The sequence below is a fragment of the Bos indicus x Bos taurus genome, chromosome 10 (genome assembly GCF_003369695.1).
Source record: "Bos indicus x Bos taurus breed Angus x Brahman F1 hybrid chromosome 10, Bos_hybrid_MaternalHap_v2.0, whole genome shotgun sequence".
NCBI classification, from domain to species: Eukaryota; Metazoa; Chordata; class Mammalia; order Artiodactyla; family Bovidae; genus Bos; species Bos indicus x Bos taurus.
Genome location: NC_040085.1, coordinates 82026533 through 82052966, shown reverse-complemented (window position 1 = coordinate 82052966; position 26434 = coordinate 82026533). Strand labels below are relative to the sequence as shown.

Sequence of the window (26434 nt, the reverse complement as noted above, 5' to 3'; positions counted from 1 at the left end):
CATTCCAGCTGTGGCGTCGTGAGGAAACATTTAAGAATCCTCTGGCCAGAAAGGTAGATGAGAAATGTGTCCTCATGACACCTGAACGTGGGCGGGGATCTACAAACAGAGACACCCCGAGGAACAGATTCTGGACTTTGGGTTCCCTAGGCGAAGAGCCAGCTGTCAGCTAACAGGAAAGGTTTTTAGTGGTCTTACGGATAAACGTGCTGCCTGCCCCCTTCCCCTCCCCCCCCCACCCCCGCTGAGAAATGCAAGAAAAGGAAAGTCAAACAGATTTGTGAGGCAGTCAAAAAATATTTTCACTTACTCATGAGCGCTCATCTTTTTAATTAAAGCACAGCCTCTTGCTCAAAACAAGCCTTTGGAACAACAGAGTAAACAGAACCTTAATTTAGGGATTTGCCAGCTGATGTTGACTACTGTGGGAAGGTTACAGCAGCAGCTTCGAGACAGACGGTGGGGCGAATGTCTCCTAGGAACTTGCCTTGTCTTCCAAAGATGGGAGGGTTCAGGTGCAGAGAGGGGGACCTCAGAGGCCAACCAGGGTCCTTTAAGTGATTCGAAGTTGGCCAGACAGGGCAAGCCTGAGCAAATGGCTTTTCTGGAAGTTGAAGCCCTCAGCAGCTGTCAGGACAAATGCCACCAGGCCATCCTGGTTTCTGGGAGTGCTCAGCCTTAACTGGGGTCTCTCCCTTCAGTCTCTTTGCCATCATATTATCTTCCGCGACTGCACCGCAGCCCCTCAGGTAGAGGATAGCCCACCTCACTATCTGGCTCGAGAACAGCTGGCAGCAGCTGCTGAGCTCCACACTGTTTTATCCTGGCCTCTTCATTTCCTGGCTCTTGAGATTCCATCCCTTTTCCCTAGCATCCATGGTAGCCCAGCCAGACAGCAACAAATTAACCGCCATGGAAATGCTCTGAGAACTCAGTATCCAAGGTGAGGACCTCCATGAAGTCCTCCACGAATTCCTGGTGCTGAAAACGGATATGGAAATTTAGTAGGACAGCTGGGGCCCTGTGTCCCAGGGAGGCCCCCCTCCCACCCCCGCCAGCTATTGTGAAAGCTTCCTTCTACCTACTTCTTCCTGGTTCTGCTGTCCCACTTCAGACACTGCCTTACCATCCGCCACTTAACATCCCAAGGTCACCAGTGCCTTGGCCAGCACCCCACCCCCACCCCACAACCCACTCACTTTCCACGCGTGTCCTTTTAGATGCAGTCTGGATGGTTGCCATGGAGAGCACTCCCACCCCTGGTACCTTTGGGGGCTCTGAGACCCCAGAAGGAAAGCACCAGGAAACCCCAAATCTGCTCCCTCCTGAAAACAATGACTTCCAGGGTCCGTGCCAGACACATTCACAGGACCCGAAATAGACTCATTGTCCTCTTGTGCAATATCCAGGAATTTGGTGAAACTCATCATATTTCAGGTTACCGATAATGCAAGTTTGGAAACTGAAACAGGAAGGAACACAAGCTGAAAAAGCTTTTATCCAGCCCACAGCATTTCTCTTGCCAGATGCAAGACAGTTTGGTGTTTTTCTCTTTTTTTGGTTGTTGTTGTTTTTTGTTTTTTTCCAGCAGTACTTTGGTGGGGTTAAAATTAGCTGGCAGCATTCTGGTCACATGCTAGACAGCAAAACAAAAGGGAGTTGTTCCCTGGCAGCCCCTGAAGCAGACCTTCCTAATCCATGGACTTCTGGGAAGCCCACTCCTTGGGTCCTGCAACAGAAGGGCCACACCACCGACTCCCCTTGGTCATTATCCTACTCTAACAGGCAGAGCTTGGGTAGGGTCTAAGCTGTTTGGGATCTCAGGGTGTGCCTCCATTTAGAAAGACACTGAGGCCCCAGAATGGCTTTTTCGGATCTTCCCATTTGGGAGAGGAAGGTTGAAAAAAGGAAGAACTTTTGTAGGCAACAAAGAAGCAGACACCACAAGGACAGAGAGAGATGGGGGGAAGTGGGGGGAGGAGATAGTGTCTGCAATGTGAGCATGGGCACCACCTTCTGGGGGCACGGGCTGCTCTGGGCATGGGTAAAGCGTGAAATCATACATCTGAGCTCCACGTAGCCAGCACTTTGGATAGATTCTTTATCTATGGACCCTGCTGATAGGGGCTCATCATGGTCTGCTTTGTTCTTTCCAGCTTAAAACTGTCACCAGAAGCCCTGGATGAAAAATACAGCCTCTGATTCATACACACAGTCAGGAAACATCCCTTGCGTTCAGTGCAGAAACATGTCGGTCAACCTGGGAAAGAAATCACCACCGCGAAGTATGCTTTTGGCTTGCCAAAGCTTAGCAGCTGTGAGAGCCAAAAATTCAGCTGCCTGGATTTTCTGGGGAAGGTGGGGGTGAGTATTGAGTGGGTGGGTGGTATGGGGTGGGGGTGGGAGAGAAAGAGGGACTTTCTGAATCACCTGATTTCTGCCTCCAATTCCTGTTTAATTCCAAGCCAGAACCCACCTCGAAACGTCTCAAAAGCCAAATGCTCCTAAAAATTGCATTCAACACTATCCCTTCCAGCCTCGCGCCTGCTGGCAAGGTGAAGCAGATGGCTCTTATTGATTAATTTATTTATTTGGAAGGGGCTCCTCGAAGTAAGGAAATTCCAGCGAGACAGAAAGCCTAGACCAGAACTGCCATGACAATCACAAGCAGACAATTAGAGACAGGCAGGTTAAAAGACACTGCGGCGAAGCCCCAGGAACCCGGGCATTTTCCATCTTTCTCCCATCCAGCCTCCATGTCAGCCATGCATTTATGAAGAACTACCTCATTTGGTTCAACCTTCTGTGGTATTCAAGGGTTTGTGTGAGCTCTGTAGAGCCTGCTTTGTCAAAGGGGCTTCACAAACCAAACAGGCCTCTGACTTGGTTCTTATCCTGAAGCCCTCATTATACAGACAGACCCAACAGAAATTCCCACTGCCTTAACGCCCAGTACAGAAAGTCCTCTTTAATAAACATACACCATTTTTCAGTGGAACAGCCTCAAGGTGTCAAAAGTACATAAAGGTCTGAAAGCTGAAACCCTAGATAAACAGTATGCTGAAATATATTTAGCAGAAAATATTGAAAGCCACAGGAAAAATATGTTCTCTTCCTGGGATGTTAACGAAGGTTTAGATTCAGGAAACCTTCAGGAAATAGCGAGTTGGGTTGAGAAGGAATACTGCTCAATGTAAATAAATCACTAAACCTCCTTGGCCTCCACAGGCCTTTGCTGGAATGGAGTATTTCATTTTTTCCCCCCATTAAACAGGCCACCCGGAGAGTTGGTATTACAGATCTGAACTTGTACCAAATCTGAGTGTGCTATTTTGTTTCTGTACATTGAATCAGACGGTGTTTCAAACAGAAGCTTGGGCAAAATGGGGGTGGGGGGGAAGCAGCCAACCAGACAGGCGCACCCTCACTCTCAGCATAAATCAAAGACCTGTTCCACCTCCTATCACCCAACGTCTTGTCTCTGACAGTGACATACCCTCTGTTTTTGTTGCCTAGGGTGATGTCATGCTCATTCTAAAGCCCAAGAGTTCTAAGGGACTGGGTTGCCTCTGCTGCAATAGGATGCCTTCAGAAAGACCCAAGATTTCCTGAAGTCTCTGGGTAGGTAGGGAGAACAAGGAAAGGAACGGGCACCCAACTCTCCCCAAGATGGATGCTCCATGATGTAAGTGGCTGGCTAAAATATCTGGCATCGTTGCCGGTTTAAGTTGCCAGCCAAATATTATTAAAAAGATAAAATAATACACGCAACTGTGCAGAAGGCAGGACTGGTGTGTTTACATCCGGGTTGTGATGACTCAAAAGACTTGGACTTGCTGAAAAGCTCTATTAAAAACACAGCTTTGTGAGCTCCCCCACCCCGCCCCGCCAGGGAGCAGAAGGAAGCAGGAGAGGGGTGGCGATTGTTTGGGTGGGAGGTGGGGGGTTTGGAGGGTATGGTGACCTGCCCAGGGGATGGTTAAGGAGGCCCGTGGGGCTGCCGGTGGCACTGAAGGCCAGGGAAGTGCTCAGAGGCTCACGAAGCTCGGCACCAGAGCGGGGAGGGTTAACCTTTTTTTCCAGAACATTGATTTCACCATCTCACCGACTCGCGGGAGGCGGGGCGGGAGCGCGGAGCGAGAGCCTGCCGCGCCGCGAGGAGGCTGCGGATCACAAGGCCATTCTGATAGCCTCCCGTCCCCATGGCAACCGCAACGGCATTTATCAGTTCCTTCTGCGCACAGGCACAGCGAAATCTGCATTGCACATGGCAGGCTTCCAGCATCCCGAATGAAAGAGCACTTTGAACGGCTGCCAGGTTTGGGAAGGAGCAGAGCTGTCAGGGCTGCTTAGAGCTGGCAGTTTATACCGGGGAGGCTCTCGCTTCCCAGAATCCTTCGGGCCTGGCGCGCTGCCAAGTGCTTAGCGGAAGCTAAAAAGTAACTCGTTCCCCTCCCCCTCCCCGCGCTCCCTCCCCCCCTCCACGCCATTCACCGCAGCAGCGCTCTCAAAAATTTTCCACATGTCCTGTGTCACCCAGTGCAGCCTGTACAATGAAAACCAGAACGCCGGCTCCCCATGGCCGGTCTTTTATTAATCACTGGGGGAGGGAGGCCAGGCTGGGATCAAGACACTTTACAGTCTGGAGCACCAGGTCTCCTCTGTACCTGCCAGAACCCACTGGGTGTGAACCTGTGTGCGGTGTGCGTGTGTGCATGTGCCTTTTTTCGGCCTGAAAAATACATTAATAAAAATAAAAGCAGCTCCAGGACTGTAGACACCCTGAGTAGAGCTTGTAGACACCCTGAGTATGGGACCGCCCCCCGCCCCGTAGGGTGGTTGGGGTGGGGGGTGCGGGTTTTGGTTGGGTGCTTCTCAGCTTTCATTTAGGTTGGGGAATTGAGGTCATGCAGGCAGCGTTGTTCAGATCCAGCCTTTCCAAGAGCCTTGGGGAAGAGGGTTGTTATTGAGAGCGGAGTCTTTTCCGGAGCTTTCCTCGAATCTCGGGTGTCCGCGGTGAGAGCTCTGAGACCACCGATGGGAAGGAAGCTGGGAGATGATTTTCAATGGAAAGTTTACCCGATAAGTTCTGACTGTCAGGCACAGCCCAGAGCACAAGGGCTTCTACTAGCAGAAGCCGCAAATTGGCAAAGCATTCACTGTGCTGAATCTTTTTTTTTTTTAATCATAATCTACACTGAGATCAAGGGCTTGGGCTTTATTTTCCAGCACAAATAGAACGAAAATTGTCTGCTGCTTAGGCGGTTGGATAGAGTTCAGGAAAACTATGTCTGGCATTAATTCCAAAGTGGAGGTTTTGGTTCAAGCGAGGCCCATTAATTTCAGTAAACTGTTTTCACTAGTCCAGACCCTGCTGTGCAAGGACTATTTATTACCTTTTGCTAACCTGATGTCTTCAGAGTTGTAAAGCAAAGGGGAAAAAAAATCCAGGGAGGAGACATCTATATCTTGAATCAAATGGGTTCTGCACCTTGCCTTTGGGGGCCATGTTTTATGGGGCATTTTCTGTCCCTGATTTTTCTTAATCAGACTTTTTCTTTTAAATCCATCTTGCAATGAATTTGAGGGAGAAAAAAAATCCTGATGGAGAGGATCCTGGCGAAAGCAAGTATCTGTCTCCTGCCTCCTTCAGAAGGGTACCTCCCAGCCACAGGGATGTTTTGTGTGTCTGTCCCGGGCTTCCAGGCTGCAGGTCCAGTGCAAAGCCCTGCCATGAGTCACCCTGACCATCCGGTCTAAAATACACCAAGACAGTCAATTTTGGCGTTTGTTCTCCCTAGGAATTTTACTAGCTGCCTTAGAAAAGCACATAAATTGCTTCCCCCTCCTCTTTTTTCCATGCCTCCTCTCTTCATTCCCACCCCTCCCCAGTCCATGTTGATGTCATTTCAAAGGCAAGGATGAAAAGGGGGGGATTTGTCAGGCGGTCAGGTTTGTGAATGTGTCTTTCCAGCCCCCAACACACACACACACACACACACACACACACACACACACACACACACACACACACACACAGAGGTTTGTGAATGTCTTTCCCGCCTCCAACACACACACACACCTGAGAATGTTAATCAGAATTAAAAGCTAGTCAGTACTATTAAAGCATCAAACATGAAGACTTAGAGAAGGAGGGGGCTTATGAGGGGTAGAGGCAGTGGAATGGAATATACGGAATATAATTCAGTCCTCTGCGCCGACTTGTTAAAATAAAGGAGGGGAAAGGTAGCACCAGTTTGGTTAGCTTGTCAAATGTCAGAATTTCTGGTCTTTTCCTTTTAACTACTCTCCCCATTCGCAACCCCCGCCCCGCCCCGCCCCAACACAGTCGAGTTTTGTGCCTTTCCCAAGTGTGATTAATCTCTGGCAGAGGCCAGAAACAGGAGTAGATTTCTTGGCTGCCCGTTCTGATAAACAGTCTGTTCTTGGGAAGAGTAGGTGAAAGTGGCGTAAGGGAGGGAGTGGGGGTGGTGATCTGCGGGCCTTGTTGGGGGGTTGGGGGCAGGGGGAGGAGGGGAGGGGAGGGGGCTCTGTAGTCCCGCCCTCCCGGCAAATGCAATTGCCCTTCCTTTGGAGCGCGTGGTTTGGGGGTGGGTCAGGTTTCCTGGCTTTCAGAATGTGCGCAGACACTGGGCCCATTCTTGCTGCCAGTTCACGGCGTCCAGGAAACGTCGGAGGGACACCGAGGGCTCGGGGAGGGGTTGGAGAGCGCTCCGGAAAGGGAGGGGACGGGAGCCCGCGTGCCTGAGGATTCAGACCCCAGGTCGGATGCTCCGGCGCGGCCGACCGCGGGCTCCTACGCTGGGAGCCGCCCAGCGGGGAAACCGAGGCAGCCACCGGGAAGTCTCGGGGTGGGGAGAGGGGGCGGCGGCGGTAGAAGTATTGTAAAGCGAAACTGGGAGAGCCAGAAGATGTTCACAGCAAAGAGAGGGGCTATTTCGCGGCCTCGAAGGCCGCTGGTATGGAAACTCCATAGGCAAGAACACTGGCTGTGGGTTTTGCAGCGGGTTCATTGTGTGGGCAACCAGGCAGCGAGCGGCGATATGAAAACGTGGGGAGGGGAAAAGTCTTGGGCTGAAGGGAAATCAGTGCCGAGAAGGCTGCGCGCGGCTGGGAAATGTCACCAAGGAGAGTGCAGTGGCACCGAATAAATGATGAATAATCGGCTACCTTTTGGGAAAGGAGTGTAGTGTAAAATTATTAACAAAAGCGAGAAACCCGCGTCTTCTCAGCCTGAAAAGCAAACCCTCACCTCCTGCCTCTCCTCTCCAACACACACACACACCCCACCCCACGTCTACCCTGCATCCAAGCCGCCTCGGCTAGGCTCGTTTTCCTTTGGATTTAATTACATGAAAATGCTGAACAAAAAACCTGTAATTACACCCTTAGTCCCTGCCACTCAGGCCCAGCACACTTCCTGCTTAGTTTTGTTTTTTAAAGAAGAGGTCATTGCCTCTTTTCATTTCAAATTGACCAAAACAAAAAAGTAAAAGCCCCCAATAAATCCCAACTGCCGCGAGCTTCGGCAGCATCAGGAACTGGGAATGGGAAATCCTTGTTGGTCTGGGAGAGATGAGGAGACAGCCTACCCTGGCCATTGTCTCCTCCTATTTTTTAGGTCCAGAGGCAGTCACTGTTTGTCCATCAGCCCAGAAAAACAGAGATGCTGAGCTGGGGGACGACTGAAGAGTATGGATCAGGCCTCAATTCTTCTATTTTACCTAGAAAGATTTAGTGCTGGAAAGGAGATTCCTGACAATGGCTTGACTTTCTACACCCCTAGGTATTAAAATAGAGATACTCACTGTAAGCCCCCAAAGTTTGGAAAACAGGTAATATCGACATTTGGCAGATGAGGAAACTGGGCCTCGAGAAATAAACAGATTGCTGTATGTCAGTCATGTGGCTGGTGGGAGTGTGTTGTACAAGCACTGTCTCTGATGACTTTGGGGCTTTTTCTTCAGGAAAACTAAGACACCTAGGAGTAAATGGAAGCTTCTAGATTCTGGGCTAGAGTCAGTCTGTTTTCATTCATCATTAGATTCCTAGGGCTGAGAAAGTATTCTCTAAATAGTTGAGTAACCTAATGAATGGCAATGGAAGGGCACACGTTGAGGAGCTAGGAGATGGAAACCCACTAGGCCCTCTGGCACCCAAGTTTCAGCTTTGAAACAAAATGTAAGTGATGAGAATAGCTTCACACTCATCCAGACACGCCAGGCTTGAATCCTCTGGGTCTGGCCAGAGAGGGAAGTTGAGGTTATCCAGATGGCGGTCCTCTAGATGCGTCAGGGTTGAGGGCTATCTTATTCCCTTGATTTCCAGCTCCTGTGGTACCTATGCCAGGCTTGATTATCAAGGTACAGGCCTCTCCTATGCTAGAAGTGCTTTGAGGAGTAGCCTGCCATAGTCATCAAGCGGCCCCCCCAGACCAAGTACAGGACAGTACCTATTGGGTGGCTGCACACAGAGTCCGTATTACCTGAATCTGGTGAAAGCAAAGGTTTGTTACTTGACGTCCGGGTTTGGAAAGAGGTTACTCTCACCATTAAGTGGATCTTCTCCACTTCCTTCTTTCATCATGCAGCCTGGGGGTCCTTCTCAGGTGTGGACATTTAAAATCTATCAATAGCTATCCTCAGTAAGGGGAACTCAGTAAGTTCCTAAATACTTCAGCATGTGGTACAGCTTCAGATTTTCCTCCATCACCTCTACCTAGAGGCAGGGTATAGAATACCCAGGAAGGTCTCAGGGGATGCCTGGGAATCATGGCTACACAATTTTGCTCAAAGATGAATGGTGACTGATTTTAACTCCCCCAGAACTAGTGCTAATTTATGCATAATCTCCCATCTACGGGCACAGTGGTGGCATTCTTCACCTGGAAATTTCTGCAGGAGAGACATTTTAACCTTCTTGCAGTTTCTTACAGACAGGTAGGGTACCCCCACCCCCACCCTCCAAAAAAGGCTGGCACCACTGGATCAGAAGAAGGAACACTGGATTTAGAGCCAGAGAACCTGGTTTTCAATAATTCTAGACTAGCTCTGGATGTGCTTTCCTGACCTACACAGGAGTGTTGAAAGTAACACCTAAGTCACAAGGCTGGTGTGGTGATTGGTGAGATAATGTCTGGGAAGGCATTTCAGAGCTCTCAACAACTGCTGGTCATTCTATTGTTCATAATCGCTTCCATTTTATTAAGTACATTATAATATTTATCTTCCACACAGGCCAGTGAGACCAATTATACCCCTTTTACGGACTAAGAAATACAGGGTCAGGTGATCTGGCCAAGGTCACAGAGCTATTTAGGGTCAGCCAAGTTCAAGTGGAACATCATAATGTTAAGTATATACTAAATGCTAAGCGCCTCCTCTTTCTCTCTCCCGAGTTGCAGGTTGAACCGCCTAGCTAAGCAAGATGAGTCCAAATACTTGGCGATGTTCCTAGCCCATGCACCCCAACCGAGGACAGCACTGATGGCTGCCCTTGGTACCAGACTTGACCGAGGACAGTGAGGCCGCCGCGAGGGCTTCCCGCTCTGACGCCCCGCCTTCTGGCAGCCCCAGGGCAGGAAAGCGCCGGCGACGACGGGTCTCCGAAGCCCGGTGGTGGAAACCCCCGGTATCTGGTGTGGGCCGGTGGGAACCCGCGGGCACGCTGGCTCCCTGCTCAGGCCCCGGGCGCACGCGGGATGGGGCGGGAGGGTCTGAGCACCTGTGGTCCTGACCGCCCGCCGCCCGCCTCTCCGCCACTTTCGCCCTCCAAGCCCCCCTTCCCGATTTACCCCACTCCTTGGTGTGTGGGTGTTTGTTTTAACCCAAACGGATCGGTGAATAGCACCCTTGTCTGGCGCTTTCCTCCTCCCCAACCTCTAGAGCTGGTCCCTGAAAGGCTCATTCCAGGGTTCCTTGATTTTGGGGACCTGAAAAAACACGCGCTTTTGCTAAAGCCAGCGTTGCGCCCCCCCCCCCCCCCCGCCCCGTGCCCTGGCACACTGGCCAGGAGAGGAAGCGGGGAGGAGGCAGGAACCAGACGCGACTCCCCCGCCCCGCGCCTTTCTTCTCTTCCCTGCTCCCCGCCCCTTCAGGAAGAAAGCAGTCAAGAGATCTGATCGCTCGTTGCGGCCGCCGCGCCAGCACCAAGCACTACGTCCTCCTCTCCCTTCCACCCAGTTTTGCACGGAGCGCCCGGCTGCCCGCGCGCCTGGGGCTGGGCAGGTCCCGGCGGGCGGTGCAGCCTCCCCTCCCCCCGGGGCTCTTCGCGAATCACGTTGTTCCTGGGATTTCACGATCTAGTGGCTCTTGCGTAACCCTATGCCCTGGCCTAAATTAACTTTTTTTTTTTTTTTAAATACCAGGATTAATGCTTTAGGAAAAGGCAAATACTTCCGTCACGGAACCGGCCTGGGAGTACATGTATAAATCACCGTGCTGACCCGATTCCCTCTCCTCCAGCCCCCGGGGTTGAGGGTGGGGGTTCCTGGCCTGGGGATGGGGGGCGCCCAGCCCACACGTTTGTTTTCATCTACTTCGAGGCGGCTCTAGCGGGCCGAAGAAATGGGTCCTGCTGACTGCTGGCTTGAGTGTTACCAAAAAAGGCCTTTCTCTTGCCTGAGAGCTTGGCCCGCACTTTGCAGTGGGGTGACGCGAGGTTCAGCCCGGGCCTCCTCGGCCGAGCCAGCTGGCTGCAGGATGCCAGGACAGGGTCTCCCCCTCTCCCCTGACTCTGCCACAAACCAGCGGGGGCGCGGACAGGAGGAGACTGCAGGGAGCTTCGAGGTGCATGGATCCAGCTGCAACCTTCTCACCTCTAGCGGAGGTGTCGCCTCCGGAAAGGCCAAGTGGAGAGCTGACCTTTTGCTCCAGTTTTAAAGCTGGGTCCTCCGAGGATGCCAGCTCAGATGCCAAGCTGCGGGTGGTGTGAGGGGACCAGCCACAGTTGGAACTTTGGGAAATTGCAGGAGTTTCCCCTTGCGCCAGATTGACCCCTGACTTGGCCAGTCTCCAAGACACTCCCCGCCCCCCAACCATTCTGTCCCAGCTGTGGGTCTCTCCACCTAGTGTCTTAGGTAGAAGCCCCCCTTCCCTCACCTTGCTCAATTACTTCCCATTGTGGAGGCAATATTGTCACATGCAATTCTCCAAGGGAAATTTCTCTCCAAAATATTGATACTCTTGCCTCTCACAATCACTGACACATCCCCAAACAGGGCTATCTCAAGTGGTTAAGATGAAATTTATCACCTTCAGTGATGATGATTCTTTGAGGGGAAAGGTATCGAGAGAGCTATGCCTTTTAAATTAAAGGATTACAAGACTGTAATGGAAGTTTGTTTAAATGCATGTTTATTTCTAACTTGGTGTGTCTGAGGATACCCGGCATATATGTGTGTGTGTGTGTATCTTCTTTAGTAACAGCAAAGGCAGACAAGGAGATGGAGGCATATGTGTGTGCATACCAAACATAGCACTATGACACAGAATCCGACTTGCTTTCTCTAGCAGCCTGGCTAGAGGGTTAGGGCTAAGTTGCTTTCTTCAGTATTTTTTGGTTTAATAATGGGATAGGCTGAATAAGTATAAAGGCATAGATTAACTAGCCAAGCTAAAGCTAAGCAGCCTGGAGCCCCAGGCTGGTGGGAATGTCACTCTATTTCCTAGCCCTGTGTTTTGACTCACTCCAGGGTAGCTGTGGTGTGGGGAGGGTTGAAGTCTGGGAGGGTGAGGCAATGCTTCCAGCAGCTCTTTACAGAGGAATCACTGCCGGGAGCCAGCGGCCTGCGAAAGTTTATTATTGTTGGGGACTGCACAGTGAGCTCACTGTTGTGCAGAAACAGAAATCTGACTGCTTTTGAGATGAAAGAGGGGCTCCCTAGGGCTCTTCCTTCCCCCTTTCTCCCTATTCTTAAAAATTCACCTTCTTTTGCACCCTAGGACCCCAGAATGAGTGGAATATCAGGGTGCTGGGGAGGGCTGAATGGGGGAAAACAGGTTCTGAAGGTCAAGCGTCAAAATCAAAATACTTCTTGTTGCTTCAGCTGAACTTTTTTTTTTTACAATCAGTAGTACTAGTAGTGATAAAAGCAGGGATCCTTATGTTCTATGTAATTTACAAAGTATTTCTATACCTTAATCAGCAATAGTACCATCAATATCAATACTAACCAGCACTTACAGTTTCCTGTATACCTGACACTGTTCCACACACTGTGTGGCGTATTTATGCTACAGTCTCTGGCAGTGGCAGGTCCACAGCTTCTATGGAAGAAGTAAATGGCACAATCTATTTGGAAGGGGATGGTGCCCTGCAGTTATGAAGATGTATTTGCATAGCACTTTACATGAGAATTGTATGTAACAAACTGGGGGTGGGGGGCACACTGATGGAAATTTTAAGCACTCCAAAATACCACTGAGAACCTAAACTTGTCAAAAGCAGCATTCAAAACAGATTTACAGTATTCAGATCCCAGTTCTGTCTCTCATGGATGTGTGACCTTGGACAAGTTATTTAACCTCCTTGTTTTCTGAGCTTGTAAAACACAGTTAGTAGTAGAATCTACCTTGTAGATAATATTGAAGGTTTAATGATAATATAAGTAAACCACCTAACAGTGTCTGACCCACAGCAAGTCAAAATGAGTTATAACAAGAAGTAAAATAACAGCTCAAACATTCCTAATTAAGTTGGGAGCTCGGATCCCATTTTACAGATGGAAAACAGAGGTTATGTTAGGCTAAGTAATAGCTCAAGGTCACACAGCCAGTAAGAGAAAATTCGAAGTGTGTCAGACTCCAAAATCTGAAATTCCATTACATGGCCACCCTTCTCCAGCCTTGCCCAGGACTACCTTAGTCTTCATAGAGAAAAAAAAAAATTTTAAGTAGACCCGATACTTGAAAGAATCAGTGGAAATGCCCCTTTGACCATCATATCTGTTTCGCAATAAACACTAATGATGAGACGTGATCTTGTAACCGAAAAGAAATCATGACCTTGCTCAGCGTTCTGGGGCCCTATGGAATGAAATCACAGCACAGAGAAAAGAATTTTGAAAACGGCGGCGGTGTTTTACAAAGCTCTACCGATATTATTAAATGGCTGTCCCCACCTTCTTTTTATCAAACCGGGGAAAACCACTCACCTGTTTGGTCTCTCCAGCACCTCCCCCTCCCTGCCCCCAACTGCAGCTGTGCGCAGCCAGTAGACTGTTTTCCTTAAAGGCCTCCGGGGGTGCTCGTAGCTTCTTTAGACATTCAGCCAAAATTTTTAAAGAGTGCGGCTTGGGGGGAGGGGTATCTCACCCTGAATTCATTTTAGCTCCGTCGTTGAAGCTCAGGTTCCTATACCAGGGCACAAAAACAAAAGCGAAAAGGCAGTTTCTGGAAAATTGGAGAACAGCTAGTTTTGCAGGTGCTTCGGCATCAGGGGTAGTAATGAGTGTAACATTCACACGGGGGGGGGGGCGTGGATGGGGGGAAAGAGGTTTGATTGCAGATGAAATATGCAAATTTTATATTATGAAATTCACAGCGAAAAAAACCTTGAGACAGGACATATTTAAATTCACTGTCCGGGGGGTGGGGTGGGTGGCGGCGGGGATGGGGTGGGGAGCGGGATCGGAAGCGACGCTCGTGGTTTTGAAAAGCGTTTTAAACTTGGGAAAGCCGGACGGGGAAAGGAAAGGTCATCGTCTGTTTTAATTTCCAACACCCCCCTCCCCGCCCCAGCCCTGGACTTCCAGTATCAGCTCGCCGGGCCTCAGCTGTTGTACACACACACACACACGCGCGCGCGCAAGGCCGGGGGGGAGGGGAGGGCGGCGGCGCGGAGGAGGGGCCAACTGGGAGGAATCTGGGCGGCCTGCCGCGCATGCGCTTTTCCAAGCAACAAGTGGGCTCCACGGAGGAAGTGTAAAGGGGAGGGGCGGCGCGGGGTGGGGGGAGAACTGGTGCAGAGCGCGGTGGTGACGTCAGCGCTCCGCCCGGGCGGCATCCCGCGCGGCCAAGCCCGGGACAGCGCGAGCCGCAGCGCGAGCGGGAGCGCCGCGCCGCGCCTCCGGAACGTAGAGTTTTAACAATCACAACCCCACATTCCGGGCGAGCGCTAGCGGGGAAAGGGATGCGACCCGGGCCGAGGCGCCGCGCGAGCGCCCTGCAGCCAACGTGAGCGCCGCCAGCTGCGGGGAGCCCCCCGGCGCCGCCGGCCAGGCCCGGGGCGGGCGGGCGGGTGGGTGGAGGGGCTGGGGTCGGCGGCGGGAGCCTGCTGGCGTGCACGCCTTCTCTCCTCGGCTCTCGTGCGTCCTGGAAGCAGTGACCGCGGCGGCTGCACTCGCGGCCGTGCACGCCCAGCCGCCGCCAGCGGAACGGCCGGCCGACCTCTGCGGAGGGGGAGAAGCGCCTCGCGGCTGCCAGCTCCTCCCCCGACCCTCCGGGGAAGCCGCGACTTCAGCAAGATTGGACCCGAGCGCCGGGTGGCACTGCACCCTCTAGCCTTCGTCCCGGGGAGCCTGGAGGGGAGAGGACGCAGGTCGTAGGGGGTTCCCCCCCCCCACACCCCGCCAACCAGGGGAGAGGAAGAGACAACCCCTTGCGAGCTTCCACGCACCAGCTTATACTCCGGGGAGGGGGCCAAGAGCCAACGGCCGCCAGCACCCGGCCACCCTCGCCCCCTCCCCCGCCCCGGGCCCGGAGCTTCCAGTCTGGGTCCGCGACACCAGGAAGAAGGCGCCGGAGCTCACCTCGCGACGAGACAGCCGCAGTAGGAGGAGGTGGGGGCGAGGAGCCGGGCTGCACTCTTCTGCCGCCCGGGCGGTGGAGTCGCCGGCGGTGGACATTCGCGCTCGCTCCAGCCCCTGGGGCAGAACTTTCTCGCCCCCCCCACCCCCCGCTTCCTCCCCCCGCAGCCGGACTCCTGCCCTAGCCGGCCGGCCCTCCGGGAGGAGCAGGCGCCGCGGAGACAGCTCGGCCGGGGGAGGGGGCCTCCCTTCCCCAGGGTCGGCATCATGTCGGCGGCGCAGGTGTCCTCGTCTCGGAGACAGTCTTGCTACCTGTGCGATCTGCCCCGCATGCCCTGGGCCATGATCTGGGACTTCTCGGAACCCGTATGCCGCGGTTGCGTCAACTACGAGGGCGCCGATCGCATCGAGTTTGTAATTGAGACAGCGCGCCAGCTGAAACGGGCGCACGGCTGCTTCCAGGACGGCCGCTCCCCCGGGCCGCCGCCGCCCGTCGGGGTCAAGACGGTGGCTCTGTCGGCTAAGGAGGCGGCGGCGGCAGCTGCAGCGGCTGCGGCCGCCGCGCAACAACAGCAGCAACAGCAGCAGCAGCAGCAGCAGCTCAACCACGTCGATGGTTCCAGCAAGGCTGCGGTTCTGGCGGCCCCGTCCGGCCTGGAGCGCTATGGCCTGAGCGCGGCCGCCGCGGCCGCGGTGGAACAACGCAGCCGCTTCGAGTACCCGCCACCGCCCGTGAGCCTGGGGAGCAGCAGCCACGCCGCGCGGCTGCCCAACGGCCTGGGGGGCCCCAACGGCTTCCCCAAGCCCAACCCGGAGGAGGGACCCCCGGAGCTGAACCGCCAGAGCCCCAACTCTTCTTCGGCGGCGGCATCGGTGGCGTCTCGGCGCGGGACGCACGGCGGGTTAGTGGCAGGGCTGCCTAACCCAGGGGGTGGCGGAGGCCCCCAGCTCACCGTACCCCCCAACCTGCTACCGCAGACGCTGCTTAACGGCCCAGCCAGCGCTCCGGTGCTGCCTCCGCCGCCGCCTCACGCCCTGGGCAGCCGTGGGCCCCCGACGCCTGCGCCCCCAGGGGCCCCCGGGGGCCCCGCTTGCCTCGGGGGTGCCCCCGGCGTTTCGGTCGCCTCGTCCTCCGCGGCGTCCTCGACCTCGTCGTCGGTGGCCGAGGTGGGCGTGGGTGCTGGCGGCAAGAGGCCCGGCTCGGTGTCGAGCACCGACCAGGAACGCGAGCTGAAGGAGAAGCAGCGGAACGCCGAGGCTCTGGCGGAGCTGAGCGAGAGCCTGCGCAACCGCGCGGAGGAGTGGGCCAACAAGCCCAAGATGGTCCGCGACACGCTGCTCACGCTGGCCGGCTGCACGCCCTACGAGGTGCGCTTCAAGAAGGACCACTCGCTGCTGGGCCGCGTCTTCGCCTTCGACGCCGTCTCCAAGCCCGGTATGGACTACGAGTTGAAGCTGTTCATTGAGTACCCCACGGGCTCGGGCAACGTGTACTCCAGCGCCTCCGGGGTGGCCAAGCAGATGTACCAGGACTGTATGAAGGACTTTGGCCGGGGTCTGTCCTCTGGCTTCAAGTACTTGGAGTATGAGAAGAAGCACGGCTCCGGGGACTGGCGCCTCCTTGGAGACCTGCTTCCCGAGGCCGTGCGCTTCTTTAAGGAGGGCGTGCCCGGCGCCGACATGCTGCCCCAGCCCTACCTGGACGCCAGCTGCCCCATGCTGCCCACGGCCCTGGTGAGTCTAAGCCGCGCCCCCAGCGCACCCCCGGGGACCGGGGCCCTGCCGCCCGCCACCCCCTCGGGCCGGGGCGCAGCCGCCAGCCTGCGCAAGAGGAAGGCGTCCCCCGAGCCCCCGGACTCCGCCGAGGGCGCGCTAAAGCTGGGCGAGGAGCAGCAGAGGCAGCAGTGGATGGCGAATCAGAGCGAGGCCCTCAAGCTCACCATGTCGGCCGGGGGCTTCGCGGCGCCGGGGCACGCGGCAGGGGGGCCGCCCCCGCCGCCCCCACCCCTGGGACCCCATTCCAACCGGACCACCCCGCCAGAGTCAGCCCCTCAGAACGGTCCGTCGCCCATGGCCGCCCTCATGTCGGTGGCAGACACTCTGGGCACGGCGCACTCGCCCAAGGACGGCAGTTCGGTGCACTCCACCACGGCCTCCGCGCGGCGCAACAGCAGCAGCCCGGTGTCACCGGCCTCCGTACCCGGGCAGCGCCGCCTGACGTCGCGGAACGGGGACCTGAATTTACAGGTGGCGCCCCCGCCGCCTAGCACCCACCCGGGCATGGACCAAGTGCATCCCCAAAACATTCCGGATTCCCCTATGGCCAACAGCGGGCCCCTCTGCTGTACCATTTGCCACGAACGTTTGGAGGACACGCATTTCGTCCAGTGCCCCTCCGTTCCCAGCCACAAATTCTGCTTCCCTTGCTCTAGAGAGAGTATCAAGGCCCAGGGGGCTACCGGCGAGGTGTACTGCCCCAGCGGAGAGAAATGCCCCCTAGTTGGGTCGAATGTACCTTGGGCCTTCATGCAGGGCGAAATCGCGACGATCTTAGCTGGGGATGTTAAAGTGAAAAAGGAGAGAGACCCTTGAACCAGAAGATAACCACCCCTTTTGCCCCAGACCAGCTCCTCCTGTCCAGAGGGCCCCTTCCCCAACCCCTTGACCGCCCCCCTCACCCCTTCGCGCCCAAGATGTAGAATTGTGAATATAACAAACTGCAAAAAGTTAGTCTTATGTATAGACATTATTTTCGTTGTATGTTTCTATATTTTGAAACAAAGGTATGTTAACTTCTTCATTTGAAGGATAAGCTGGTTTGTGTTAAGTATAATAATTGGTTGGGTCATTTGCATCATATTCGTTAGCATTTATTGGTGGCAGAGTGTTTGCCTAGGTACAGAAGTAATAGCCCTTAGCAACGACTGCTGCTGGTGTGTATTTTTGTAAATGTTATGCACTCACTGAAAGGAAAAAAAACACACAAAAGAAAGTGACTTTTTTTTTTTTTTTTGCCAAGGCCAGTGTTGCTGCCTAAAAAAAAATGATGCTATAAAATGGTGAGAGCTTCTTTCTGAACAGCCCCAAGTGTTGGAGTCTTCACTTTATTTTGTTCAGTTTTGTTCTGGTTTTTTTTTTGTTTTTGTTTTTGTTTTTGTTTTCTGTTTCCTTTGCAAAATGGTAAGGGGGGTGTTGGGGGTGGGTGGGTGTTTTTTGTTGCAAGTTGGTGAGGGAAAATGTTTTTTGGTTTGTTTCTACTGACCTGAATGTGTTGGATCTTCACGTGTTGTTTTGTTTTTGCTTTATTGATGCACGGATGCTTTTTGAACAGTAGAGCGAAATGCTAGACATGGAGAATCTGCTCTGTTTGTCCTTTATACATTTCTGTAGTTAACAGAACACTGTAATGTGCCTTGGAGCTTAGTAACTTGTAATAAATTCAATTGATATTAATTCTGCCCCGAGTCAGCAAGTGTGTTTTTCCAGGGCTAAGACTGCACAGCTGCACCAGCAGGGACAGCGCCTCACTACTTCCGACAGACAGAGAGTACAGACGCGCACCGGTGCCTTTGAAAGCCCTCAGCGGTGGCCTCTGTAGAAGGCCCAGTGCTGGCTGACCGCTCCTCCCCTTCTGTACCAGGCTATTTACATTCACCTCTGGGGCGGGACAGTTGCTGACTAAGCGATCTCTGTTTACTCTTCAGCATCTCTGCTTCCCCACCCCCACCATGCGCACCCCAGCTGCAAATGACTTTGTCAGGGATGCTTTTTTGGTCCCTTGCCCTGTGGCCCCGAGTATATGCTGATACCCAATGCAGCTGTGACTTAGGGAAGTGGGATGAGGGGAAGCAGAAAAAAAACTGGGGTGCTTTGCCTCCTAGATGTGGCAGAAATCACTGTTGTCGTACATTTAAAGCAAAAAGTGCCATGGAGTTGGGAGCCGGCAGGAGGGCTGTGGAAGTGGGAAACATCCATTGTACTCAGGAGAGTTCTAGCAGCTTCCAGTTCTGCACTGGAAGCAGTTTCACTTCATTCGTGATACGTTTCCTTCTCACCACCCCACATCCCCCCCTCCCCGCCCCGCTTTTGACGATGATTTTTAAAGCAGAACACCTAGTTGGTTGCAGAGTGGGAGAGAGAAGGGGGAAAAAACCCAAACCCTGTTCCTGGGGCAGTGGTGGCTTATGACAGCAAATAGAACCCATTCCCACTGGTTGAAATGCAGTTATTCATCTAATCAACTTTCTGGTGGCATCTGTGAGGTACAGAAGGAAGGGGATGGGACTGGAACATCCTTTAGGGACTCAGAGCCCCTTGATTGAGCCTAGATGGGAACCAAGGGAAGGCAAACAAACCTGGTTTGAACCTTGTACTTTCCTGGAGAGTTAAATGGAAGGAAAGTAGAAAATGAGATGGAGGAAGCAAAAAACCAGATGCTATCAGAAATCCACTCCTGGCCACACCCCATTCCTGGTGGAGGTAAGCTGGACCCAGATCTTTATCACCAGAGGAATAGCAGAGGCCAGAGGTATAGCAAATAAGGAAAGAGACTGGGCAATCCCCACCCCACTCAAATCAAAGGGTAGGGCGGTGGGTATGGGTACAGATGAGTTCGGGGGAAAAACAAATCACTGGTTGGCCCAGAACACCCATGTGAAGATTGGGTTGGTGTTCTGACTTGCTGTTAATAACCCTTTTGGTTTCTGTTCGTGCTTTGCCACCACCATCCTTGAAGTAGTGGAAACCATGACTGTGTGTGTGTGTGTGTGTGTGTGTGTGTGTGTGTGTGTTTGAGGGTGTGGATAAATGGCAAGTGATGGATCTGCAGCAGTCTCTTAATCCTGGTACTCGGGAGGTGCCTGTCTCACCTCTTTAAGAATCTCCCCACATATAAATAGATGTGCGTGTCAGCTTCCTGCAAATGTGTCCTTGCATTTTCATCTGCTGCCAAGTGTTGTATTGGTGCTTATGAGTCATGAAACCTATTTTCATCCTCAGGGGTAATTATCTTGGGGGGTGATAATGCATAGCAGACCGTAGGAAGAGTTAATTCTAAAACCTATCCTCGCCTGGCTACCAATCACACATTTCACTTAAAGGTCTGGGTTGGCTTTTTCTCATAAGCTCATTAATAAAAACCAAGCATGTTTTGCCTGGAAGATCCTCTGAGGTGCTCCCCACCCCCACTCCCACTGCGCACACACATAAAATGGGTAAACCTCAGCAGCCTGAGAATACAGAGATAGAGTGTCACTGGTGTGATTTAACCACCAGTGAATGAAGGTGCGGTGGGTGCAGCCATTGCCCTTGAGCTGCTCATGGCACCTTGGGCGTGTGGATGACGGGGTCTAGGTGTGAACCTGGTGAGCACTGCCCAGTGGTTCCAGGGGGACGTTGGCCCTGTTAACCTGCCTCTGTGTGCACGTCTGCTCCTGCTCACCTGCCACTGAATGCTTCATTGCTACGGTATTCCTTTCAGGAACTTGAAGGATTACAGAATCCTTGATTTAGTGCCCATAGGTAGACAAGGGGCCTGTCATTAAGAGCTGAGAACTGTAGTTTGCTCTTCCTTCTTGTGGCTGGGTGCATTATTAGCAGAAGAGGCAGAGCTGTAATAACGAAGCCTCCAGCACAGGCGGCCAGTTGGGTTTCACTAAGGAAACCTGCCTTGATGAGACCTGGGGGAAGGGAAGGAGGGAGGTGCTGAGAGGGAGAGCTGGAGTTTGGAGTGGAAGTGAATTATAATGGTGCAGTTAATTAAAGTTTACCATTGCCCAGGGCCATTTGTTAAATGGCGGCTGCCTCTTCGCTCTTCTTTTTTTTGAAACTGTGACCTTTTTCATTGCTCTGACCTATTCAGCTGCTAGTCGGGTTGCCTTAACCAGTCTTGCTTTGATCCCTCAGCTAGATTCCACCCTGACGCCATCCACAATTGTACACCCAGGAAGTGATTTCCTCTCCAGCACAAGAGGATTCTTGTGGGTTTCAGAGGTTCAGACGTAGGTCTCTGATGAGCTAGGCTTCCTTCATCTCCAGTTCACCCTGGATCTGCCCACCTCCTCCATTTCCTGCTTCTCATTGCCTTCCTGCCGCTCCACGCCAAAGTGGCTAACACTTTAAAAAAAAATCCATATCGCTTTTATTTATAGGCATTGTTTGTGCAGTGAATCTGAGCTGGATGTTTCTTTGAGTGGGTACTGGGGTGGGGCAAGGAGGACTTAGTTCAACAGCTTTGACAGAATAGGCTGATGGGGGTCAATTTTTGACCTTGATCTCCACCAGTGAGGACAACTCATACTGTCAAATAAGTCTGGCATTCACATCTAAAACCTTCAGCTCATGTAGGCATGCACACCTATGTTGTTAAACATGATTTCAGGGTGCATTTTCACAAGCATTCAGCCCAGGCTGTTGATGTAATGAGTACTGAAATTCACTTTTGTTTTCTCTTAATACTTTGTCAAATCACGGAAATCGGAACAGGGAATGACGCTTATGGGCATCTAGTACAATGTTTTTAAACCTTTCTGGGGTCAGAAAAATTTGATGAAAATGATGGATCCTTCCTTCAAAACTATGTGCCCCCACACAAGGTCTTGCATACATTTTCTTTCCTTTTTAATACAAATTTTATGTATTTATATTTAAATGGGTAATATGTTCCTTTGGCTCAAAATTCAAAAGATGCAAAGGGGAATACAGTACAACTGTAAGGTCTTCATTCTACAAGTGGCCCCTTGGCCACCTAGTTCTCTTCTGGGACACAACCAATGTTACCTGATTTTTAAAGGGGTTCACGCACATCTAAAATCCATCCACGGACCTTGAGGTTAGAACCTAGGTCTAGTCCGTCCACCTAGTAAAAATGAGGACCCCAAGGCACAGAGAGATGACGGAACCTGCCTAAAGTCACAAAGTGGCAGAGCCTGGGCTAGATTCCTAGTAGGGAACAACTCCAATGGACTTTTAAAAATTAAGGACATTGGGCTTAAGTAGAGCTTTCTATGAGAACAGGTGGTGATCAAATGGGCAAACCGTGAGAGAGTACCTAGTGGGGTGGGGCTCAGTATTTTTAGTAGCTCTTAGAGGACAGGGCGGAGAAGGCCATGGCACCCCACTCCAGTACTCTTGCCTGGAAAATTCTATGGATGGAGGAGCCTGGTAGGCTGCAGTCCATGGGGTCGCCAAGAGTCGGACACGACTGAAGCGACTTAGCAGCAGCAGCAGCAGCAGAGGACAGGGAACAAGCATTTGTCCCTTGGTCTCTTTTGCAGCTATAGCTTTTGAAGAAGGGTATGTTGAGAGGAGTGTCTAGGCTTTTGACTGTAAATATCAGGTGGGTCTTGATTAGTGGAGTCCTCTCTGAACCTCTGCGGAGAAGGCAATGGCAACCCACTCCAGTACTCTTGCCTGGAAAATCCCATGGACAGAGGAGCCTGGTAGGCTGCAGTCCATGGGGTTGCTAAGAGTCAGACATGACTGAGCGACTTCACTTCCACTTTTCACTTTCCTGCATTGGAGAAGGAAATGGCAACCCACTCCAGTGTTCTTGCCTGAAGAATCCCAGGGACGGGGGAGCCTGGTGGGCTGCCGTCTATGGGATTGCACAGAGTTGGACACAACTGAAGCGACTTAGCAGCAGCAGCTGCAGCTCTGAACCTCTGAGCCATGGGCCCACACACCACATTCCCCTTTGCTGATTGGAAACTTTTGAAGGTTTAAAGATGGTCAGATAAGGAACCGTTTGAGTATGGAGATAAGAGGTAGGGAGACCTGAACTCCTGCCAGCTTTCCTTCAACTTGGAGCTTCTCTGTCCCCTCCCTGTCGTGCCTCTCTGCCTGGCCACCTAGGAAACAAGTGGCCTGCCAGGTGCTGGGTAAGTGCACACTTCAGGCCAGCCTTCGAGGAAGGTGTGAGGACCCTCATTTTATAGACATGCCATCTGAGCTCAGAGATGTTAAATAATGAAGGCCATCCTTGGTATTCCATTCAAGCCCAGGGCAGCCTAGAGCCAGAACTCCTCTGTTGCTCCATGCAGGAAGCCTCTGACTTCTGACACCACAGGACCCAGGAAACCCAGCTTCAGAGCTTGAGCCGGTTCCCCAGCCCTCTCCCCATCTCCCAGTCTCCACGGTCTCCAAGGCTAGTGAGTGAGGCTGTCCCCAGGAGAGGGCACTTTCTAGGCTCGCTGTGCTAGGGACACACTGCAGTGCTGTCCAAGCCATATTTCCAACCAGGGATTCTGGAGCAGGGTTGTTCTTCAGGAGTCTCCCCCCAGCTGCCTCCTACCCCTAAACTTCAGTAAAAAATGATCTGCGACAGCTTACCTCCCTGGGGGCACCATATTGTGAGCCCACAGTTGGTGGATCCGCACTGCAGACTCTAGAGAAATGTCACAACCTCCCAACTGGCCTCCCATGGGTTCCAGTCTCCGCCCACTCCAGGGCAAGGACTCTGCAGCGGGCATTTCTTTTACATGCCTTTAATATGTCATCTCCTTGCATAGAAACCTCCCTTGGCTCTCCATTGCCTGCAGAATAAAGTCCAGTTTCTTTAGCACAGCAAGCAAAGCCCTCCACCATTCTTCCATCCCAAGAGTAGAGTATCTTAATTTTTAAAAAGGTATTCCAAATACATGGCAAAAAGAAAAAAAATCCAATAGCATGAACAGGCGCTCAGTGAAAAGTCCATCAGCCTCCTTCCCTTCCAGGCCTTCAGTTCCCCTCCGACAAGGGAAGCACTGTTGACAGTTATCTTGTGTGTATTTTCGACAGTATTAGACGCACAAAGAAGCTCAGATTTATAATATATATCTCTTGGGTGTAGATCTTAGGATAAGCCAAAGACAGAAAGGAAGGTCCAGGGCAAGGAAGTGGACTTGGGTCCGTGCCCCGGTCTGAGTCTGGGGGCAGGGGGGTGTCCTCTCCTCCACAGTCAGGGATTAGCTATTAGGTTTTTTTTTGGCTCCTGGGCAAGTGTCTGTGTGTGTGTGTGTGTGTGTGTCTGTGTATGTGTGCATGTGCATGCCCTTGGCCCAACCGGTGCACTTAAATCTACGTCACTATGGTGCCAGCCTTGGGGTCCCTATGCCAGCCTCACTGTGGCTTGGGGGGGGTCTCTGGAAGGAATGCGGGTGTGGAGGAGGGGGCAGTGGCCATGAGGACCAAGTATCCCCTGCAGTGCCCAGCACTCTCCTCTACAGTCGCTTTCCTCTCCCTCTGCCATGCCCCAGGGCAACTCGGTGTAGCTGGCAGAGCGGCTTCCCTAGTGACAGACTGACCAACGGTGGCTAAATAAAACAGCGAGGGAGAAACAGTATTGAGTGCAACCTCTGGACCCACAGAGGCTGGGCTTTGTCGTCTGCTATTTCCTTTAGTACGGAGGCTTTGAGACTGCTTGTTGTAATCTCCTTCGACAGGAAAATACCCACGGTAGGTACTATTATCCTCCCATTTTACAGACACGGCAACCAGGTCACAGAGCAGCGAGTAACCTCCGCCGGCCTGCCCTCACTGCCCCTCTCACTTCTGAAGGTTGTTCACACGCTCCCCAGGCCCCCGGCCCCCACACCTCCCTCTCTACCAGGGCACACCCTTCCAGGGAGGCCTGGGTTTTCCCTGCAAGGAGGAGCCAGCTTGTGAAATCCGGAACCATGGGCAGTGGTTCAGAAACCGCAGCTCCAGGCAGGAGGTCCGGACTGCCTTGAGAACAGGTCTGGGGCGCTGAGGGTGCTGGGGGCCCATGCTGGCGGCCAGCACCCAGGGAGAGGCAGCTCTGGAATGCCGGGCCATGTGAACACAGAGGAATTAGCTCTGCGCCCCTGGGTCTCAGCCCAGACAGTCACGTGACCCCCTCCTACAAATGTGCAACCCGCACCCTCCCCCCGTCACCCAGCCCCAGCCATCACCACCGTTTGCCTAGAGTGTAGGCAACTGATTCTTAACTTGGAAAGTTGCCAACATGCCCCTTCCAGTGGGGCAAGGGGACCCAGGGACTAGCGGGGGTGGTGGGGGAGAATGCTGGAATTAGGATCGTTTTAGGGGGGGGAGGAGGAGGAGGAGGAGAGACTGCCTGGCTGGGAGCTTCCCAGGGACCAGGGGCCCCAGAGCTGGAGCTGCCTTAGGTTCCCCTCCTTAGCCAGGGGGCTAAAATACCTGGCCAAGCCATCTGCCGGGAGGTGGCTCCTCAGACTGCAGGCTGCTTCCAGCCCCAAAAGGCCTCCATGTTTCCTCGGCGACTGAGTAACACAGCCGGAGCTGGGGAAAGGCAGGGTGCCTTAATCCACTCCTACCTGTGCTTGGGGGGCCCCCTCCCCTACAGGGGCAGAAGGGGTCAGCAGGTGGCAGGGGGGCGGGGAGGGCCTCTGAGAGCCTGTGTCTCTTTTTCCTAATCCTGCAATGGTCCAGGTCAAGCCCTTCTCCCTGGGAACCAGCTGAGTCAGAGCCTGTGGACACTCCTTATCCCTTCATCTCCTGTCCCACCTGCCAGTGGCTTCTTCCCAGGGCCCTCTCTCCTCCCCACGCAGGCACAGTGCCTGGAGCAGGGTTCCTGTCTCCTCCCCCCTCTCCACCCCCTCCCCTGCCCCAGGCAGGCGGCAGAGGCCGACAGGACGACGACGGCCAGGCCATTGCTTCCATTCGCCTCACCTTCCTTGCACCTCCTGCTTCTCCTTCAACACTTAGCAAAAGTCCCTACTTCCCTGAAAACTTATGTTCACCCAACAGGCCCCATCCATCGACATTTGGGTTAAAAACCTGGCTCTGCTGTTAACTTTGGGTACATCCTTTGGTCTCTGAGTCTCAGTGTCCTCCCGGCGGATGGGAACACCTCTCACTGGGCTGCTGGAAGAATTAACGCAGTGTGTGTCAGTTTGTTGCAACACCTTGCCAGTCGGCGGTTGTCATTACCCTTAGCTGTGCTCCGCTGGGGCCCCGCCCATCAATGACAACACTTAGCACCACCACCCCCCTGCATACACACTCTCAGCGCAGGGAGGGGATGGCTAAGTGTTATGACCACAGGGCCCCAGGAGCACAGATCTGGATCACTGGGAAAGATGATCCCCCTTCCATAAAGTGGGACCTGTGAAGGAAGGAGAGAAGAGGGAGGAAGAGGTTGGGGGCAGGAGAGTAAGTTTCCACCACAGAAGGATGAAGAGTTGGCTTGGTTTGGCTGGAATGGAAGAAGTGAGGCAGAACCAGCAGGCAAGACCTCCTGAGCAAAGCTGAGGGGCTTGAGATTAAGCCTGCAGGGCACTAAAGGATGTGTGAGCAGAGGGACACTGTCTGATGTGCCATTTGGAAAGATCTTTCTGGCAGCAGCATGAAGACTAGACTATCTGGAAGGAGAAGCAAGCATGAGAAGCCAGCTAGGAGGCGTCTGCGGTGATCCAGGCAAGAGGTGATGAAGCCAATTCAGGAGGGGCTGTGTGGGGGAGGGACTTGGGGAGGGGTTGGGGGCGTTCTGAGAGCTGTTAGGAGGAGAGCTGGCAGGTGCGTGAGGGCGAGGCGGAGGAAGGAAAGAGGCAAGCTCATCCTCAGCTCAGGTGCCCAGGAAATGCCACCGGTGTAGGGGAAGCAGTCTGGTCAATTTGGGACACTGGCCTGAGGTGCCATGGGCAAGCTCAGGGCGATGGCAGGTGAACCTGTGGCCCTCCGCTCTGCAGA

The 26434-nt window shown here is 53.2% G+C and overlaps 1 protein-coding gene and 1 long non-coding RNA gene across 2 annotated transcripts; one reads left to right on the top strand and one right to left on the bottom strand.

The window, feature by feature from the left end:
* Positions 1-313: 313 nt before the first annotated feature.
* Positions 314-4431, bottom strand: LOC113899152. The gene is made up of 2 exons (XR_003512851.1): positions 1200-4431; positions 314-981 (listed from the first exon to the last, which is right to left on the bottom strand). It is a non-coding gene; the product is annotated as an uncharacterized LOC113899152 (long non-coding RNA).
* A 9552-nt stretch (positions 4432-13983) lies between these two features.
* Positions 13984-18225, top strand: IRF2BPL (interferon regulatory factor 2 binding protein like). The gene has a single exon (XM_027552511.1). It carries the CDS (start codon positions 15035-15037, stop codon positions 17357-17359), a length of 2325 nt encoding a protein of 774 aa, XP_027408312.1. The 5' UTR covers positions 13984-15034; the 3' UTR covers positions 17360-18225.
* The last annotated feature ends 8209 nt before the right edge of the window (positions 18226-26434 follow it).

Bases quoted from the DNA above. Each gene is read 5' to 3' on its own strand.
- IRF2BPL (XM_027552511.1), top strand. From the start codon at position 15,035: ATGTCGGCGGCGCAGGTGTCCTCGTCTCGGAGACAGTCTTGCTACCTG.